General features: G+C 38.3%; 1 protein-coding gene across 1 annotated transcript in view; it reads right to left on the bottom strand.

The window, feature by feature from the left end:
* Positions 1 to 2,172: 2,172 nt before the first annotated feature.
* LOC139475479 (mucin-2-like) overlaps positions 2,173 to 20,990 on the bottom strand; it is a 98,436-nt gene continuing 79,618 nt past the window's right edge. The window contains exons 21-26 of the mRNA XM_071258683.1: positions 8,906 to 9,118; positions 8,480 to 8,512; positions 7,864 to 8,196; positions 6,204 to 6,467; positions 4,505 to 4,580; positions 2,173 to 3,991 (exon numbers count right to left, since the gene is read on the bottom strand). Of these exons, the coding sequence (XP_071114784.1) occupies positions 3,919 to 3,991; positions 4,505 to 4,580; positions 6,204 to 6,467; positions 7,864 to 8,196; positions 8,480 to 8,512; positions 8,906 to 9,118 (992 nt within the window). The 3' untranslated portion in view covers positions 2,173 to 3,918. The remainder of the gene's footprint in view (positions 3,992 to 4,504; positions 4,581 to 6,203; positions 6,468 to 7,863; positions 8,197 to 8,479; positions 8,513 to 8,905; positions 9,119 to 20,990) is intronic.

Below are 20,990 nucleotides of genomic sequence, written 5' to 3'. Positions count from 1 at the left end.
ATGAAACAGTCACAAAATATCTTTCAATGTATATATATCATGCAATGAACATCAGATCCTCTGCATTATAGATGTGATATTTTGTTACGATATATGTAATTCCTATTGCACCCATTGCTACTGTATGTATATATGTACTATAGGCCTATGGCCTTTTCAGTACTTGAAATAAAGATTGATTGAATACTTGTCTATTTTATAGCGTATTAGATATCATATACTATGTGACTTGAGTTATCGATTTATAATTATAGATTGAAAATGCATCTCCAAATACATGTAAATATATGATGATATATGATGCAATCATACGGGTACTAAAATGCCACCTGCCGAAATAGATTTAAAAGTTTCCACAACAATCTGCAGCAAATGGAATTACAAATGACATCTCGTTATTACAAATTATATATTTTCTGATGATCAGGTCACTTAAAGTCCCTTTACTAATTTACTAATCGAGCAAACGGAGGAATTATGTCAGCTCTCTTCTCTATCTTGATTTTAATTGTGTTCATTTTTTCCATTTCAACACTACATTGGACAACGCAAACGTATTTTACTTTAGTTTACAAATTTCCCACGAAGGGGATTTTGCAGAATTTCTGACTCGCCTTTCGCCTTTTGTGGAATTTCTTAGTTTCTTCGCGGGGCGACGCAGAACAATTGCGGAATATCTGCGGATAGCAACGGTTATTCAGCGGAGATGTAACGGATTAAATACTTTTTTCTGGAACGAATTGATCATATGAGCCTTGAGTGTCGGCAGAAGCATTGTGTTCCGTGACAAGGTGTCGCCTGAAAAGCTAAAACCTGGTCTGCGATTAACTGTTGACATTCCAGTTTGCGTTATTCATATCTCAGCTGATATTAATAATACCACACTTAACTCCTTTGAGTAAATGTTAACATTTCTAAAATACTGTACAATATAGGAATAGCGGTTTGAACAAAGAGAGAAGATTGTGAATAAAACTTATGTGTTACCAAATAGCGAGTTTCTCATATTTTTCATCGGGAATATATATATATATATATATATATATATATATATATATATAATAAAATAATAAAGTCCACGTTAGTCCATCATCTTCTTTATATCAGTTTCATACATAGTACTTTCGCTGTCTCATGACAGCTCTTCAGTGTAACTGACATTGACATATAATGACGTCATACTTATGATTACGTCATAAATTACAACTGTGACGTCATAATGTATTTACACACTCCAGCGACGACACCAAGTAATTTAACAATTGTACGGAGACATTTGAATTAAATATACAGTATTTGTAAAGTAACAGTGCAACATTTACGTTTGAAATGACAAATCTATTAATACATTCTAGAGTTCAATTTTGGTTTCATCAACTGGATAAACATTTGTTCTTTTTCCAGTCTCAGCTGCTTGTTACTTGTATACAATTTATAAAACGGAAAAATAGTAAATTTCCCGTTTCCGCAATCATCAATGTGTTTGCTGACACCTAAGCATCGAACATTAGGGTCTCTAATCTGCTGTTTGTGTACAGTCACTCTATCTTTTAATTCCATGCCGGTTTCACCGATGTAGTTTTCGCCGCATCCCGAACATCTCATAACATACACCACATCTTTGCTGCGGCAGTTCATGTCGGCTTTCACATTGAAACCCTTGCCATTTGCAAAAAGGAAAGTAGTACCTTCACTTATGATGTTACACGTGCCGCATCTTGGTGTGTTACATCTACTTACACATGGTACACTCTCTGTACAAGAATATTTGGATGGACAAAGAATTTGCTTGAGATTTTTTGGTTGCCTTGTACTTTTTATAATTTTAAATTTATTCAGTCCTTGTTTCATTTTATCGCTTTGCTGTAAAATTACATGTACACCGAGTGAACATTTACCTCATTTTTGTATATATATATATATATATATATATATATATATATATATATATATATATATATATATATATATATATATATATAAAACAATATAAAAACTGTTGGTTTGTGGGTGTTGGTACTCAGCAATAATATGTCAGCTAAAAAGTGACAGTCTGTAAATATTCGGGTCTGGACCAGACAATTCAGTAATTGACATTACATTTGCTATTGGGATAGAATGACATTCATCAACCACTTCAGCTAGAGTGACCCACTCTACACCCATACCCAATCTCGTAAGTCGCCTCTCACGACAAATGTGGGTTGCTGAAGGCAAATTCAAAACCCGGATCTTTACAATTATAATATATCGAAAGATAAGTGTCCTGACCCATATCAGAATACGTCTACCTCAACACATGCCTCTTTAAACTCAAAAGATTCTATTCATGTTTGAATCCATCAATACAACTAAATTATCGTGAACGGTAAAAGTTACTTGGGAGCTCTTGACCAGTTTACCCCTACCCAGTGGTTCATTATGGATGGGCAACTCATGTCAACAGAATCATTGTACTGTGAACTTAACGGAGGTCAATACCTCGGTCATCGCGCTTTCATCGGGTCGTCCCGGGTTTCTAAATCGAAAGCAGGCTATGACAATGTACACCCAGTGGGACTGAAACTGGACGTACAGCTGTTATAAGGGAGATCATTCATGTCATCAAAGGATCATTTAAAGTGTCGTAAAATATCTGCGCATGACACTGCTTCTCTAAATTGAAACTGGCTACTTTTCACTGTTGAGTTGATGGACCCTTGAGACTCATGACGAGGAACGACGTGCATTAAAAATGAAATATAAATACTGAAGTGTTTATTTTCATAATGACGATGAACTGTATTCTAGATGAGACTATATAAAAATACTTGTGGTTTACAAAATAATGACATAAAGCGTTTTACCATAAAATAACATTGGAACATAATGTACAAACGTGTACATCCACAATGTTTTCAGTGAAAATGGTCTATTTAACACAATAATGACTCGAGTGAGAGGGAATAGTTTGGGAGATGTGCTTCTATCCGGCTACCATCTTTGTGACACTGTGACACCATCCTGCACGGGTTTGGTGCTAGCAGTCCACTCAGGTGAGTCTCGGAATGAAATCAACGATCAGCTGATACTGGTAGCAGAGAAGCACAACTCTACACATATAATCGTGGTGCTTTGACCACAAGGCCCCCTCTCACCAGCCTCTTTACAATACATGATGATGATTTGAAACATAAAAAAACCGTACAAACATATCGTAATAACATAATGGACATACATCTATTAAGTAACGGCTACAAATTGCTTAAGTAATGAAAATTAGATATCATATGAATAATGAAAAGTATAGAAATACGCAGTGTTAGTTTAACGCCTTCATCGAAAACATTAACAATCTAATTTTTATCGTGGCATAATAAAATGACAGTAATAATGTACATATGGACAACAGTTCCAATTCTCCTTGTAACTAGGACTGTGATTTATCATGACCTGCATTTAAATGAGCATCTGTTTTACAAAGTACATAAAAGGCCTTGAAGCTGCGATACGGTCGCAGGCAGCAGTGCAGAGCGAACATTGTTTACAAATTACAGGGAAATCATTGCATATGTTCCTCCGATGACGTTTCAACACGGACATGCTCTGGCCAGTATTATACAGATGACCTTGTTCACACTGTACAGGAACAGCATTGGCGCTACGACACGGAGATAACATTGTCAGCAATACCCAAGGAACCTTGGAAATGTTCTTCTGATTTAGCTTATCACACTTTCACAAATTACACGGGCAGTCAGTATTGAGAATCTTTGTACATAGTGTTTGGCAAGTATTTTCTCTTTGTTGGTGATCATGATGAATTACCAGCTGTTCAGGTCCTTGAATTGGTTTTGATTCTTGGCTTCCCATCAATCCAGGGAAGGACACGTTACATAGATACGTTGCGTTCATGTCCTTGTTTGTTCCTGTGTCCAGTTATAGGCTGACGTTGATCAGACCGTTGGCAGAACTTGGGGCAGCTGCCACTTGATTGGAACTTGACTTTTTCCTAAGAAAGACAAAAGCATTGCGCAAATAAATATAATGATGTTTTATGCAGCTTTTACAAGAAGTCGACTCGTTGGGCTGTGATTTGGCCGACTTTCCGGCATGTAACTCCAACAGGCTGGTTAATTACTCAGTTCTCTTTCAGTCACTGGTTTCGTTGGTCTTTAGACCATGGAAATGTAGCCCTAGTATTGCTGATTGTTACCGGAAGTGCAGGACATACTTACCCTCTTACCCTGATTATTAGTGATTCATTCATATAATTTCCATTGCTGTTTTGCATTATACGCCAAATGGAATCTGTTTCGATTATTGACGTTATATATTTGTATACCGTTTACACAATCACTCATATATTATATGTCTGCACATTAGTTAAAAATGTAAATCATCGTACCGGTAGAGATCACAAAAAAATGGAAAATACAATATGACTAACACATGATCATGTGGGGCCTTACATACAAGCGTAATCTCAAGCAAGCTGCATTGTGCTTGAGACAAGATATCTTACCTGACACGTTTCGCAATGACCATTATTATCGTCAACAGCACAACTATCCCAAAGACAGTTACCACAATAATGCTCACTGAAAAAAAAACTATATGAAGTTTATCTTGGGGGTCTTGACTTTACAGGACATCGAATAAGAATATTATCTATAGCAATTTGTTTGTGTATTACATTCTAATGTTTCACTTAAAGTGCTCATCCGTTAACAATTATGATACAAGGGGTGATTGATCTGTCCTGAGCCTCGCATAGACATACTTGACCTGCGACATTAATATGAATCGTTTTTAACACAATCCACTTCCAGACACGTTTGCCAACAATGTTGAAGAGATTTTATCCAAGTTTAGTGGAATTCATTCTCTTGGCTCTCCACAAAGTTCCCCACATCTGGCATAACGTCTTCTGTCATGTCGAAATGGGTTTCGGCTGGAGCTTTCCTCATGTTTTGGGAACATGGTCTGAAGGAAAGGAGGTGCTGCTGAATGACTAATCTTCAAAGCGACACGCATGCATTTTAGACACTATGACCATCGCTGATCATGATTTGTGCACGTTTCATGTCTGGTCTTTAGGAAGATGGTCCACCGTGATGACATCGTCGACATCCCAGAACACGGATGTCATAATCTGTCTTGCTGACAGGACAGTCTTTGCCTTATATGGCAATATGGCAATATGGCAATATGACGCTTACTCAGACGCCGGTCGGCCATCACTATACAGTGGATTCTCTGGATCTTTTCAGGTGTTGCTGACGTGGCAAGTATTCCAGGACGGGCGTCGTTTTTAGGCGATCTCTGACAGGCTTAAACTTCTTACAATGGCACAGAAGGGGCATCCTTCCCTCCTGTTGTACTCATATATTCATGGATAGCTGTTGGTGCTTGCCATTTTTTCAGTAAGCACTTGGTCACTGCACGCTCCTCAAGTTTGTCCATTTTCGAAAAGTAGCTGATCGCTGCTTATTACACTGACTTGTCAATGCGAAACAATTAGCTCACTAGACTCAATTTCTTATGGATAATATACCTTTTTGACGCCATGTAATGTTCAGTAGACAAGATTTCAATATTCGGCAATATTCTGTGTGAGGGTAAGCACTTTTTAATCACCCGTCGTACGCCAACTCATATCAGTATTGATGTGCAACTGAGATATGTAAAAATATAACAATACAAACGGTGTTTTGTCATGAAATATAAACTGTGAGGCCAAAGAAAGTATACAATGAAAAATTATATTTAACCAATAAATACAAACGTTGTTAAAACATTACTGAGCTGAAAACAGTCGCCGAAATAGAGGAAACATAAGGTCCAAAACACAACCATGATACTCGTATCAAATACATCACAATTTCTTGTTTGTTTCATTTTAGTCCCCATTAAACAAGTGTGTATACTTTCTGGTACATGGCAGTTTCATTCTTCCACGAAATCTGAAACTATTCGATTCACATTAAAAACATACTGTGTGGAACTTACCAATACCAAAACCTTATCATAACAACATTCAAATGCCCATACTATATTACATTTAATGTAATACCAATAACCCATTTATATATCAGCGGTAAACACTTCCTGATTAGCGTTCATGAGGATTGACTGGCTATTGAAAATTTGTCAGTGACGCAGCCAATCAAATTGTCAAATGTGACAATGACGATCATTCACAAATGCTTATGAATCCTTACCAACAATCGTAGAATGGGCAGGAGATTGTTCTAAGGGCGCCTGTTGCGGATCCTTTGTGGTACCGTTTCCCCCATCGGTGGTGTTTGTCGGTACAGAGGGGCTGGTAGTGCTTTTCGGCAAAGAGGAGCTGTTAGTCTTTGCAGTGGTACCGGTTTTAGTAACCTCACTGCCTGTGATGTTGGGCAAAGTGGAGGTCTTTGCAGTGGGCACGACAGTAGTTGTAACTTTTGGTGTCCCTTCCGAACAGCTTAGGCTTAGAGATCCTGAGATACATGGAAAGAGAAAGTGCACACATCGTGTAAAGTGAAATTTGAGAGGAAATAGCGCCTCCAAAGATTATGTGACAACAATGACTTGCTTTATGATAGAAACCCGTCCATTGACATGGATGAATGATGATTATCTCATCGTGTGACGTGTGAATAGAGATATTGTCTCTAATGGCAGTCATGACTAAAATATATACTCGTTGAATTTTCAGAAATGAGAGATCAATTATATTCATGCACACACAGATATAGAGGATTCATCACGAGTGTTTTTTAATATGGGAAATATCAACCGAGTCTTAGTTAATCGGTATTTGCCGAGCCTTTGGCATTTTTGCTTCCCAATTAAGGAATAATTGCATTAAACATTAACATCAGCAACTTGTGGAAATCTTACTTATAGATCGTGCGTAGTGATACAGTAGTTTTCCATAGCCGTGTAAACCAAAATAAACAACCTCTTAACTCCTTTATGGCATATTCCTTCGCTGAGAAAAAAAGTTCCTCTGATTATTTTAAACAAAATACTTGAACAGACTTTTGCAGAATAATTGAAATAATGTCTCCAACATCAAAGGTATCCATGTTGTTTGTAAACACCTACTCACGTGCACTGGCGAAAAAAGTCCCACTTCCGGTTATCTAATTTGCATATCTAATTTGCATACTTATGTCATTGGGGTATGACATACATGTTTTTATGTCATAAGCTTATGTCATTGATAAATGCTTTAGTTAAATGATAAATTGTATTTATTGATATCTCAATTGTATATTGGACAGAAAAAAATATCTTGAAATGAATACGGTTATCCTGCTGGAGATCAGACGCAATCTCCTAATTTTATGATTGTTGTCAAATCACTTTATCACAATAAATGAAAAGAACTTTGCTAGAATTTTGCAGGATCATATCTCTGTACCTAACATATTCACCTCATAAACACAAGTAATTTGACACTTATTTTGCGCACATTTTAACATAACACCAGAGGAATAGTTCATGTTGCATATAGCCACGATTCATTGCTATTCAGAAGTGGGGGATGTATTGTTTTACACGATATAGGTGTGTACGATTTAGCCGATATTTTCAGAAACGATTTACTTCTGATCAGGGACTTCATTGTTGAATCATCTTTGGAATCATCTTTGGAATCATCTTTGGCATTGGGAATGATCGGAACAATGCAACATGGTATATGTGCACAAAAGCTGATTGCTATGATTATTGCATGACGCTCGTGTACTAATATGGTGGTAAATAAATTGCATGTTGACCAATCAACACACTTTTTCCTATGTTGTGACGAACTTCTGTTCTGTCACTGAAAAACGCATATTTGACCCAAAAAAATTTGAAACACAGTTACATATAGTATGGTGTTACCTCCTGATGATGTTTGCGCTAAGAGAGCACAGAAATCTGCTGCAGCATCAGAGCCTTTGGTGAGAGTAAGGAAAACCATACTTCCTGACTCGATCCGTCCTGTAGTATTTGAGGATATCTTGTCTGCACAGTTATAGGTGTGATCGATGGACGGTGAGAAATACAGGGTAGCGTCACAGTCTGCGTGGGCTCCCTGCACTGTTAACTGGAGATCGACATCACCCCCCTGTGGTCTCAATGTACACACACATCTGCCTTGGTACTTGACAGCCTTGGCCGTGTCCAGATAGATGGCAGTTCCACTATCAAAGCTTTTCTCACACATATTCACAACTGAAAGGGAATGAATATCGATGTATGTCCCGAACATACAGTATAAGATAATTACCAATGTAGCTTCATCATTTGTATCTCCCTGGGAGAAGCTTTAGTTTTCTGGTCTTTCGGTAATCCCTTTTGATTATGTCCAATGCTTCAGTCGAAAAGCTTTAGTTTGAATAGATGCGTTATATTTGGTTTTAATTTGATTGATTTTGGCATGAATATCAGCCATTAAAACCAGTGAGTCTTGAAATATTGTGAAATGATAAAAATATAGTACATCAGACAAACATACCTTTATCTCCAGGTGTGGCTTGACAAGTAGGTTCTGCAACCAACATTAACAACAAGTTTAGACTCCACGTCATTTTGTCTGAACTACGTACGATATAGTTTTGTTTCTGATTAAGAAAGTGTACGAGTTTGTTTTCATGATGCTCATTCCCATAATATTCATCAATAATAATAAAAATTAACATGGGAATGAAACGAAACTTCGCAATATACGGAATTACTAATAGCTTTGTGCATATAAGAATGTAGCTTGCAGAATTCAATATGAACTTAAAGTAGTTTACTTATCAGATTTCTGTACAGAAATACAATATATAGTCAAATTAAAAGACGTAGAAAAGTTGATATTTATGAATACATTTTGGACACATGAGTGAAAAGAAACGTATTTTGTCTTAAATTGTTAAGAATTAAATTGTTTACTCACCTATTACCCGTGGCTTTTGAACAGAAACCGTTGTCGCAGTTGTATCATTTGTGCGCGGTTCACCAGATCCACCCGGTTTAACAGAGGTGGTGATGTTCGCAGTACTCACTCCACTTCTTGTACTGTTGACAGGCTGGCTGGTTGTAACAGGCCTACGGGGAGTTGTGGTAGGTTTCGGTGTAACTTCTTGGCAGGTTAAAGTCAGAGATCCAGCTGGAATGATTCAGAAGAAACGAAGTTAAACCACACTCCTTTCAGTTATATTTGTGCATTAACGGACAACATATGACAATGTTGGTGATGTCATTAGACGTATTCAATTTTAAAATCACGTCAAAACCAATTCCACAATCAAGAGACATTGTCGCTAAAAATAGAGTCAATTGTACAATTCGGACTTTATCACGAGTGTCTCTTTATGAATCACTATACATTGTGAATGAATTTCCGTGTTTGCGAAAAGGTGAGAGTATCATGTGCCACCGGTGGCACCTGTCACAAACACATGCAAAGGCAAGTTAAATGTTCACCTGAACAAACACAGAAACGCATAAAATAGAAAAAGTCACAAATGGAATTTCAAAAGAGTTTTTAAAGCTTTATAAGGATATTGATACCGGAGACTTATATCGTTACTCTTGAAGCCATATCGATAATTTAGCCTGTGATTATGGCTTCATTATTCATCACGTTTTAATTCCAATTGGTATTGCTACTTAATAATATCTATCAGTCCATCTACATCAACCACACATCACGTGCACCATTTTGTCTTCTTGGATATGGGAGTTAAATTGGTATACGGTGTTGCCGTACCAGGATCCACTGATTGGAGCTTAGAAGCTATATTCTCAAGGATAATGATTCTTAGTTCCTGGCACCGTGCACAGCAAATTCATTTTACCAAAGTGGCAAACGTGCAAGACCTGTGTCACATGGAAATATCAGTTTTCGTTACGTCAAGTTTACGTTATATCGCCGTTGTATAACTTAAATACTATTCAAAGCGGCGTAAAATGTAAAGCACTCAGTCATCATTTTCTGCTGACATACCTCCAGACGATGTTTGCACTATGTGCACACACAAATCGGCTACAGCGTCAGGAGATGCCTTGGACAGGGTAACGAAAACGGTTTGGCCCACTTCGATCTTCCCTGTGGTCGAAACAGATTCCGGTTGTACACAATTAAAGGTATAGTCAATGAAGGGAGCTAGATACAGGGTGGCGTTGCAATCGGCGTGGACACCCTTCACTGATAACTCGAGATTAACAGCTCCACCTTGCGCCTTGAGTTGACACATGCAGTTGCCTTGGTAGTTCACAGCTTTTGTTGTATCCATATAGATAGAATTACCGCTGCCAAAGTCGCGCTCACACATGTTGATGACTGAAATATAAATTTGATGCAAGCCATTGTATCTACGTTGCATAGATTACATATGTTTGTATTACTGCTACCATGACACAAGATGATAATCTTAAACCTCTCTAGGCACTCAACATTCTCAGTGCTAACTGTCTGATATCTAGAAGGCATACGTTTCATTACCATCACACCAGCATCAGATCATTACCAAATTTGGCTTGGTTTCAGAAATTTACCCAACCAATGAGTTGGGCTGCCCCGTTTTCATTTATGGAATGACATTCGATGTTAATGTTGTGAAAATGAAATGATACAAGTCATTCCAACAACGGAATCGAAATGGTGCGTGTAACCCAGCTAACACACGACGTTGTCACAGCGTTGGGGAAAGGTTGTGGATTGGTAACGTCGTGATATAACATTGTCACAACGTTTTTATAACGTGAACGTGCAACGTTATTTCACAACGTTATCACAACGTTTCAGATAAGGGATCACGTGGAAATGTGGTGCCCTAAACCACTCGGTTGTCCATGACCAACATTATGAAAAAAATATCACCAGTATATCACACGAGGTCTGGAATAACATGATAGGACAATGATGTACGTATATACACCGGAGTGCTTCTGAATTACTTACATAATAATCCGACATAGAATATGTCTTCAGCAACCCATGCTTGCCGTAAGAGGCGACTGTGCTTGTCGTTAGAGGCGACTAACGGAATCGGGTGGTCAGGCTCGCTAACTTGGTTGATGCATGTCATCGTATCTCAAATGCGTAGGGGCGGTCGGGTAGCCTAGTGGTTAAAGCGTTCGCTCGTCACGCCGAAGTCCCGGGTTCGATTCCCGACATGGGTACAATGTGTGAAGCCCATTTCTGGTGTCCCCCGCCGTGATATTGCTGGAATATTGCTAAAAGCGGCGTAAAACCAAACTCACTCACTCACTCAAATGCGTAGTTCGATACTCATGACGTCAATCAATGGATTGTTTGGTACTGATCAAATTATCTACAGACCGCCGTTATATCGCGGGAATATTGCTATTTTCGACGTTTTACAACACACAAACAAACAAACAAACAAACAAAACGTCTGGATGAGGAGGTTGCATCAACATACCTTTGTCATTGGGGTCCTCTGAGCAGATGTTGGCTGTAACAGATGTCTCCTGTATACAACATTATTTAGCATTCACACTGGTTCAGAACTGGCCGATTTGCTGACAATGTTTCGCTTTTATGTTTCAAAGCTATTATTTCAGTCATTTTCATGCGCCTACTCAGGTGATGAACATTTATTTTCAATGTAGATCTCAACATGTAGGTGACCTGAAGACGCATAGGCGCAGAATTGAACTTGGAACCGGAAAACTATGTTTTAAACAAAATGTGGCGCTTTATATTATCATACTTTACACGCATATATGACAGGCGATGAAAGTGCCGGACCAAAGTTAAGTTCTGCATTGCACGATGTCCCTGTCGGATATAGAAAGCGACAAATTTCAAATACTCTGACCCGTGAAGATTCCGGGGTAGAATAGGTCTTCAGCAACCCATACTTGCCGTAAAAGGAGACTATGCTTGTGGTAAAAGGCGACTAACGGGATCGGGTGGTCAGGCTCGCTGACTTGATTGATACATGTCATCGATCCCAATTGCGTGGATCGATGCTCATGCTGTCAATCACTGGATTGTCTGGTCCAGAATCGATTATTTACAGACCGCCGTCATATTGCTAGAATATTGCTGAGTGCGGCGTTAAACAACAAACAAACAAATACTTTGTTGTCCCTTAACGTTTCATATAGTCACTCAGTTTGTCGATTGCTGTTGTGTTTCGGACCATAAAGTGGTGCTTCACACATGTTGTTGAAATCACAATTATGCATGTAATTGCACATATCGTTATAACAAAATGCTTATCAGTCATGAGAAGGAAGAACTACTATTTACAGTGGCGATGCGGCCGTTAAAAAACTGTAGCAATCAGTGATTTTGTTGTGAATTGAAACCTCCTTTTGATCGACAAGAATCGAGTATTGTTTCATTTTACAAATTCATGATAGAGAGAAAAGCGGCAGAACCCAATTCCATAGTCACAAGAAATCTTTGTTGAAAGGAGAGTCGATTGTACGATTCCAATGGGTTTATGAATCACTATCAAATAGTCATGATACCATGAGTTCTACGTAGAATGCAAATACGTTGTATATCACCATGAATGGACATATTCTAGTGGCATTCACAAGATCAACGACTGTGGTGTCTTTTACGTTTCGGTAAAGCTTAATGGTTGAAGGAAAATCAAATGGTTATGGATACGAGGGGGTTAACGTTATTAAAGAGGCAACGAGCCTTTGTGATAATATGGACTTGGACTTGAAGATGCATACCTGTATTAGCAGGCACCAGACCCCTGCTGACAGTTTGTGTACGAGGCCTTGTAGTTGAAGTTGGTGTTGGAGGCGGACTCGGTGTCGGCGTAGTTACTGGAACAGAAGTAGTTTTTGATGGTTTCAAGGTCCCCTCAGAGCAAGTCAAACTGAGAAATCCTGCAAACAGACCAAAGATGAAATAATTAATAGACGTACATTTTGATGGTCTTTCAGAAGTTTCCACTGTGAGCTAGTAAAATCCGCATCCACAATATTGCAGCCACATGGCGATGTGCTTATTGTGAAATATCTGCTGATAAAGGGCACCAGCAAACAAAGCTAGTCTGCCATATTGGGGATCTTGGGAACTTACAGTTCCTATTGCAATTTCCAGAAAAAAAACAGTACCTATATTATGAATAACTTGTAGACATACCATATTTGTGTCACCGTGGAGGGATATTTCACGTTACATATATCTCTGTAATCATGTTATCACTTAACCTCTGTATGTAATCACAATAGACATGCTCAGCAATTGATGCTCCACGCACTACTTGGTGTAGATGTCCATACACTGCATGGATATAGATGTCCACACAACAATGGGTATAGATGTCCACACTCTATTGGGTATAGATGCCCATATAACAATGGGTATATATGTCCACACTACACAGGGTATAAATGTTTACTCTTTTGTGTATAGATGTCTATACTCTACTGGGTATAGATGTCCACCCAACAATGGGTATAGATGTCCACACTCTATTGGGTATAGATGTCTACAATCTACTGGGTATAGATGCCCATATAACAATGGGTATAGATGTCCACACTACACTGGGTATAGATGTCCATACGACAATGGGTATAGATTTTTACACTCTACTGGGTAAAGATGTTCATACAACGCTGGGTATAGATGTCCACACAACACTGGGTATAGATGTCCATACAACAATGGGTATAGGTGACCAAACTCTATTGGGTATAGATGTCTACACTCTACTAGGTATAGATAGACATACAACAATGGATATAAATGTCTACGCTCTACTGGGTATAGATGTCCATACAACAATGGGTATAGATGTCCACACTCTGTTGGGTATAGATGTCTTCACTCTACTTGGTATAGATGTCCACACTACACTGGGTATAGATGTCCATACAACAATGGGTATAGATGTCCACACTCTATTGGGTATAGATGTCTTCACTCTACTGGGTATAGATGTCCACACTACACTGGGTATAGATGTCCATACAACAATGGGTATAGATGTCCACACAACACTGGGTAAAGATGTCCATACGACAATGGGTCTAGATGTCCAAACGACAATGGGTATAGATGTCCACACAACACTGGGTATAGATGCCATTACAACACTGGGTATAGATGTCCATACACAACCGCGTATGGGTGTTCATCAATTCCTACTTAAGGTTGTTCATACACGACCCCATATAGTTGTTCGTACATTAACGGATTTAGGTGTTCATATATTAACGCATATAGTTGTTCATACACTACCGCATACAATTGTTCATACACTATGTTATATACTTGTACGTATGCTATCTGCTTTTTCAATACACTAACACATAAAGTAGTCAAGGTATAAAAGACACAATTTTATGGATAACAACTTCTTTAATACTGTAAAAAGCGACGTTTCGGTATAGATCCTTATACCGTTGTCAAGCAAGACGTTGTTATCCATAAAATTGTGTCTACCTTGTCATCCATGACTTCTAAGTAATGCCTATCAAACAATTTAGCATATAGATGTCCACATATTACCGCATGTAGGCGTTCATACACTGCCGTATATAGTTGTTCATGAACTAACGCATATTTTCGTTCATACACAAACGCATATAGGTATTCATGTATTCTTCTTTCAGTCACTGGTGCGCCTTCCCGAACTGGAATATTTACATACCGCCGTGACATACCTGGAATATGTATGTTTTCGGCGTCATAAACATTTACTCTCTCACTCACCTCCAAACGATGTTTGCCCTATGTGCACGCACAACGCCGCTTTAGCGTCAGTGGATGATTTTGTGAGAGTAATATAGACGACCTGGCCAGGCTCTATTTTCCCTGTGGCAGTAATCGGCTCTTTACCGACACATCTAAACGAGTACTCAATGTATGGTGATAACAACAGGGTAGAATCACAGTCAGTTTCATTTCCCCGCACGGATAACTGGAGTTCAACAGAGCCACCTTGCGCCTTGAGCCCACATGTACAGCTGCCTTGATAATTGACAGCTCTTGCCGTGTCCAGATAGAGGGAGTTACCGTTATTGAAGGAGTTCTCGCACATGTTGACAACTTTAAAAAAGAAAAACATAAAGAATTATAAAAAAACACATTCTTTGACACGTTTTTCTACTATGGATATGTATTAATATTCAAATTGACAAAATTGAATGCTGTCGGGGTAATTATGTTTGGATGTCTTTATGGGAGGAAATCAAAACGTCTAATACTCACGAATTATAGTACATGATAATGAGGTGTTTGCAAAACGGTAAAGCATGGAATGTCCTATATGTACCAGTATCACCCGTTGGGATTCGGGATAAGAATAACATGGAATTAATATTAGCGGTGCAGCATATGTGGTTCGTAGGAGGCGACTAAATGGATAGGGTGGCAAGGCTCGGTGACGTGGTTGATTGTATATCATCGTATCCCAACTGCGTGTATTAATGTTGTTGATGTCAGTCACTGGATTACGTTAAGAAGGTCGCCATATAGCTGACATATTGCCGATTGTAGCATTATAACAGAGCAACAAACCAACAGCACCGATTGTGAACTAGGACAAGACACTTATTTACCCGTCCAAATGAAGTTAGTGTCTTCCTGCATCGGTCGATAACAGTATTTGTACACTGTCTTAAAGAGAGTTGTAGCAGTAAATTGGAATTGACTGGTCCATTATATATCTTTTTAGCAAAAATAAGGATAGACAATATGATTTAGAGCAGCCGTTATTCCGGCTAGACTGTGTGATACATTAAACACAATATACCATGTCTTAAAGGCAAGGTCACGTATTGATCAAAAGTTACCTTTTTCACCCGGGTCAGATCGGCACACCTGTCCTACACAAACAGAAGAGGATAATAATCCATTTGAACGAATTAACGCTACCAGTACTTGTCTACTAAAAATGATTAGTAATACCAATTTTACATACATGCTTTAAATGTGATGACAATAACAATGTGAATCGCTTTGCTCCGTAGACTTAGGATTACTCGTCAAACGTAATATACACGGAAACAACACTTTTAGGTGTGGCCCTGATGATTACCCTAAATTCGTTTGTGAGCATCATATATCCATGCTCGCGGGTATCACCAAAGAGATAAAGGTCCGAAACATGCATGTCATCACATGATATCATATTAGAAATGTAAGAATCAACACTGCTGAAGGCAGGGTTAAGTCCCGTTTATATGATATCATATTAGAAATATATGAATCAACACTGCTGAAGACAGGGTTAAGTCCCACTCACTTTTTTTCATATCATAAATATATGAATCAACACTGCCGTTGACAGGGTGAAGACATACTTATATGATATCATATAATAGATATATGAATCATCACTGCTGAAGACAGGGTAAAGAAACACTCACATTGATATCATATCATAGATATATAAATCAACACTCCTGAAGGCAGGGGTACATGTCCCAATAACGTGAAAAACGTTCTACCGTGTATTCTCTCAAACTTGATATTTGGATGAATATATTCATGTTAAGGTCATAGTGCATACGTGCTACAGTTTTGTATCTCAAGTTAATGGTTTTCTTTTTTCATTTCAACATACAATTTCCTTACCTTGTATGACGAAGCAGTGTGACAACAATAAACACAACAAAACCGCAGTCTTAAGCCCTGTATCCATCCCGGATGAGTCGTGTGTGTAGGAACTCCTTAAAATGTGTCCGTGCGAAAATTAATCCTGTTTTAAAATCCACTTAATTTAGATGATGCTAGTGGGGATAACATGTGACTTCCGAGTAGACTTTCCTATGGTAAGCTTCAAATTTACTATTGCGGTGTATGCCAATCGCCTCCATGAAACCCACGTGTGACATCTTTTCTGTTGTTGTCGGAGACAGACACAGTTACATTCTGACATTGTTATATCACATATAACAATATCAACTTGGATCAACTTTATTGTTATTTACACGATAAAGCGTCCTAAGAATTGCACAGTATCGACTTACAATTATCGCAAGTATAAACTTTATTGATTCCTCGTTATCATAAATTTCCCAGCAATATATGCAACTACTGGCTAATAGAGAAACCATTATGACTTGAAAGATGCTATTCTTCCCTAGGCGTTCCGTGTGAATGTTCAAATGATTTTCAGCGCAGCATATAAGAAACTGTGTACAGATATATGCAGATGCATCCACCATGTTTTACAAGTGATGTCACGATATTGTGCAACAGTATCAGAAGCCCAATCTTCATCATCATCATCATCATCATCATCATCATGATTATTATTATCATTATTAATATTATTATTATTATTTACAGATTAAAATAAAAAATGCAGCAAAGAGGGTTTGGGTGATCCTGGCACAGTCAGGCTGGTAAGGCTCATATCATCAGCTCAGGTCCTCTTGCCCCCTCTATACTCAGCCAAGACAGCGAATGGGACTTCTCCCAGGAAGCGCCACCTTGTTAAATCCAGCCAGAACTTTTCGGAGAAAGTGAAGATCTAGACTCTCCAACACTGCAGCGTTCTGCATTAATTACGCAGATTGTCAGAAGGGCTGTATTCCTTGTGCTCTCCCAATGTCTATCAACAGATTGGGTGGTACCAAACCTAAGGCACCGAGAACAATTATCATTATTATTATTGTTATTATTAGAAGTAGTTGTAGTAGTAGTAGTAGCAGCAGTAGTAGTAGAAGTAGTAGTAGTAGTAGTTGTTGTTGTTGTAGTAGTAGTAGTAGTAGTAGTAGTAGTAGTAGTAGTAGTAGTAGTAGTAGTAGTAGTAGTAGTAGTAGTGCGGATTAAAATGAATAAATGCAGCAAAGAAGGTTTGGGGAATCCTGGCACTGTCGAGATGGGAAGGCTCATCAGCTCAGCGCCCTTGTCCCCTCTACACGCAGCCTATGTTGATATTATTATTGAATATTTCATTAGATAATAAGTATAGTAGCAGCGTAAAGTACCATCCTCATAAAAGTTCTGTTATCCAGTTTTGACGAAGAATTACATTCTTGATCTGTTAGGTTATAATTGTTGCCCCTTGACACATATTAGTGAGTCATTATCACCATCTCGGAGAATATGTGTACAGCAATCAGTCACTATGAATAATTAATAGTGACACTACTGACACACAGTCGTATGGTGCGGAACATATGATGATGCTATTCAGATGCGTGTGGCATTTATCCTTCAGAAATCACTCAATATCCCAAGCTGCCGCACGCCATTGTTGATCAGTCAGATCAACGCGGGGACATTGAGATACGTTAGTGCGCCATTTGATGATGATGCTTTGTGCATACACGTGACAGGTGTCTTCAGGGATGTTGTTAATCCCGTCTCGATAATGTAACGTGTTATATTCTATAGAGAATGCTTTGCGATTCGCTACTTGCAATCTTCCTTCAGTTTATTAGGATCAAATTGCAATGATAAATATAGAACATAGACAACCTATTATCCTCGCGAATGTCTCAGATCACAGTCTAAATGCTCGAGATTCATGGATAACATTTACGTGTACAGGGAACAATTCGCGCAACGGCACTTGGCAAGTTCCACGCAAATCCCGGAATGATCTGTGCCTTGGCTTGTGTGTAACCTCGAGGAACGTGAAACTCGTGCGGCGATGTTGTATTTAAGTGCATTTGTAGAAGTACATTATCTACGTATGAGCTTTTAATACATGACTCAACTGACAAACATGCATTGATCTAGAGTTCTTTGCTACGGTATTTCTGATACCGATACCCTGCGCCGTTGTGAACTGCAACTCGGGACCCTCTCTGTGTCAACTGTGTATTGATGTTAATACATTTGACAAGATGACATGTATTTATCGTTATGTGTATATTTATACACGCGAAAATCACCAGGTAAGTATATGCATCTAACACATGCATATGTATACATACCCGTGAAGACCCGGGCTAGAATTGGTACTCAGCAATGTTTGTGGTAAGTGAGTGAGGGGGTGAGTATAGTTTTAGCCGCTTTTAGCAATATTCCAGCTATATCACGGCGGGAGACTCCAGAAATGGACTTCACACACTGTACTAATGTCGGGAATCGAACCCGGGTCTCCGTCGTGACGAGCGAACACTTTAACCACTAGGCTATCCGACCACCTCACTTTGGAACGAAAGGGTGGTTTGTATTCATTAAAAGATTACACAGTGATATAATCAGGCGTACATGTACATATAGTTAACAATATTATAAACATACACACCCGATGTCCTAAACTTAAAATTAGAAATAATTTGTATGGATTTGTTCAATGGTATCATTGGTGAGATGCTTTTAGTTCTAAAAAGAATAATAATGAAATGACAACTTTTAGATATTTGTCCTAGTTAAACTGTCACAAAATAGTGTTCACAATAGAAGTGAAGGTCAAGAAAAGATATCTTATCACAAATGTCTAGACGTACTGTACATGTTGCTGGCCAAGCTATCGATTTAAGCAACTGATTCACAGAATAATCTTTAGAAATAGGAGAAAACATTTATTTGATGCTTTTAAAAGATTTATGCTTTTCGCCGCAATATTCCAGCTATATTCGGCCGCCTCTAGATAATATATTGAGTCTGAACCAGACAATACATATATTATACCTGGAAAAAACTTCATTGGACATAAACTGCAAAGCCCAATATCCGATGATGGCACTGTTTCCTGTTCTTGTATTTCAACAACAAAATTTCATTTACTTACATCATTAAACATGTTCAGTAAAGTTGGAGAACGTTTACTTTCTGACCCATGTCCGTGTGTTTGTGTGGCACAACAAAATTACAAAACTTGTTCGACTAAGATAATAAACATAACTTAACCATCACAGTTAATTTAAGTATCACGACTTTTATCGTTTGATTAAATAAATCGGTTTGAGTGTGACTTATCAGGCCAACATGTTAACTGGGGGACAAATCTGTCAAAAACAACGCAACAGTACTATAAACTTTGCGCTTAACGTTAAAACCAGAAGACAAGTCATTTCCGCTTGTGTACTGAATTCCAAAGTTCCATAAATAACCGCACAAAGTGATATGTTACCGAGGCCATCAAGTGTTCCACCTATAACTTGTCTCAAAGATCTAATAGCCATAATCCTTAATGCAACGAAGGAGGGGTAATCTTTATATTCACAGAAATAATTTGAGTGTGGGTTGAATGAAGTGTGGGTTGAATGAAGTGTTGGAATGAATATTAATACCATGTGGATTCTCAAAACGTTTTGTGCAATCTCAGAAAAAAACAAGTTAAATTATATCAAAGCATTTGATTTTTCAACTTTGTACACCACGATGTTAAGGATAAAAGAGTGTACGATTATACGATTCCAAATATATCATGATCATGATCGACTAGTGATGATACCAGATGTTCGTGGAAAGGTGAGCGTATACAGTCCCATCAATGGTCCCCGTCACAAACACATGCAAAGGCAATTTTCAACTTGGAAAAAAGCTCACAGGAACACAGGATAGACGTCAAAATAGGGAACTGCATCGGACATAATTTTTGTCACTGATGCTTCAAATTTGGAAATGTTCTCCAAATGTCTACCATAAAACTTGTTGACCTTTGAGACTCATGACGAGGAACGACGTGCATTAAAAATGAAATATAAATACTGAAGTGTTTATTTTCATAATGACGATGAACTGTATTCTAACTGAAACTATATGAAAATACTTGTGATTTACAAAATAATGACATTTTATAAAGCGTTTTACCCAAAAATAACACTTGAACATAATGCACAAACGTGTAGATCCACAATGTTTTCAGTGTTTTCCCTTATCACAATGGTGATAATGTTATATATGCTTACTAACACCATAAATATCGATATCTTCATATAGCTTAACGGTCTATTTTACACAATAATGACTCGAGTGAGAGGGAAAAGATAGGGAGATGTGCTTCTATCCGGTTACCATCTTTATGAAACTGTGACACCATCCTGCACGGGTTTGGTGCTAGCAGTCCACTCAGGTGAGTCTCGGAATGAAATCAACGATCAGCTGATACTGGTAGCAGAGA

This window comes from Haliotis cracherodii, unplaced genomic scaffold (assembly GCF_022045235.1).
Source record: "Haliotis cracherodii isolate W230 unplaced genomic scaffold, xgHalCrac1.p SCAF_3, whole genome shotgun sequence".
Lineage (NCBI taxonomy): Eukaryota > Metazoa > Mollusca > Gastropoda > Lepetellida > Haliotidae > Haliotis > Haliotis cracherodii.
Note: the sequence above shows the minus strand (reverse complement) of the source record. Positions and strands in the feature narration are given on the sequence as shown.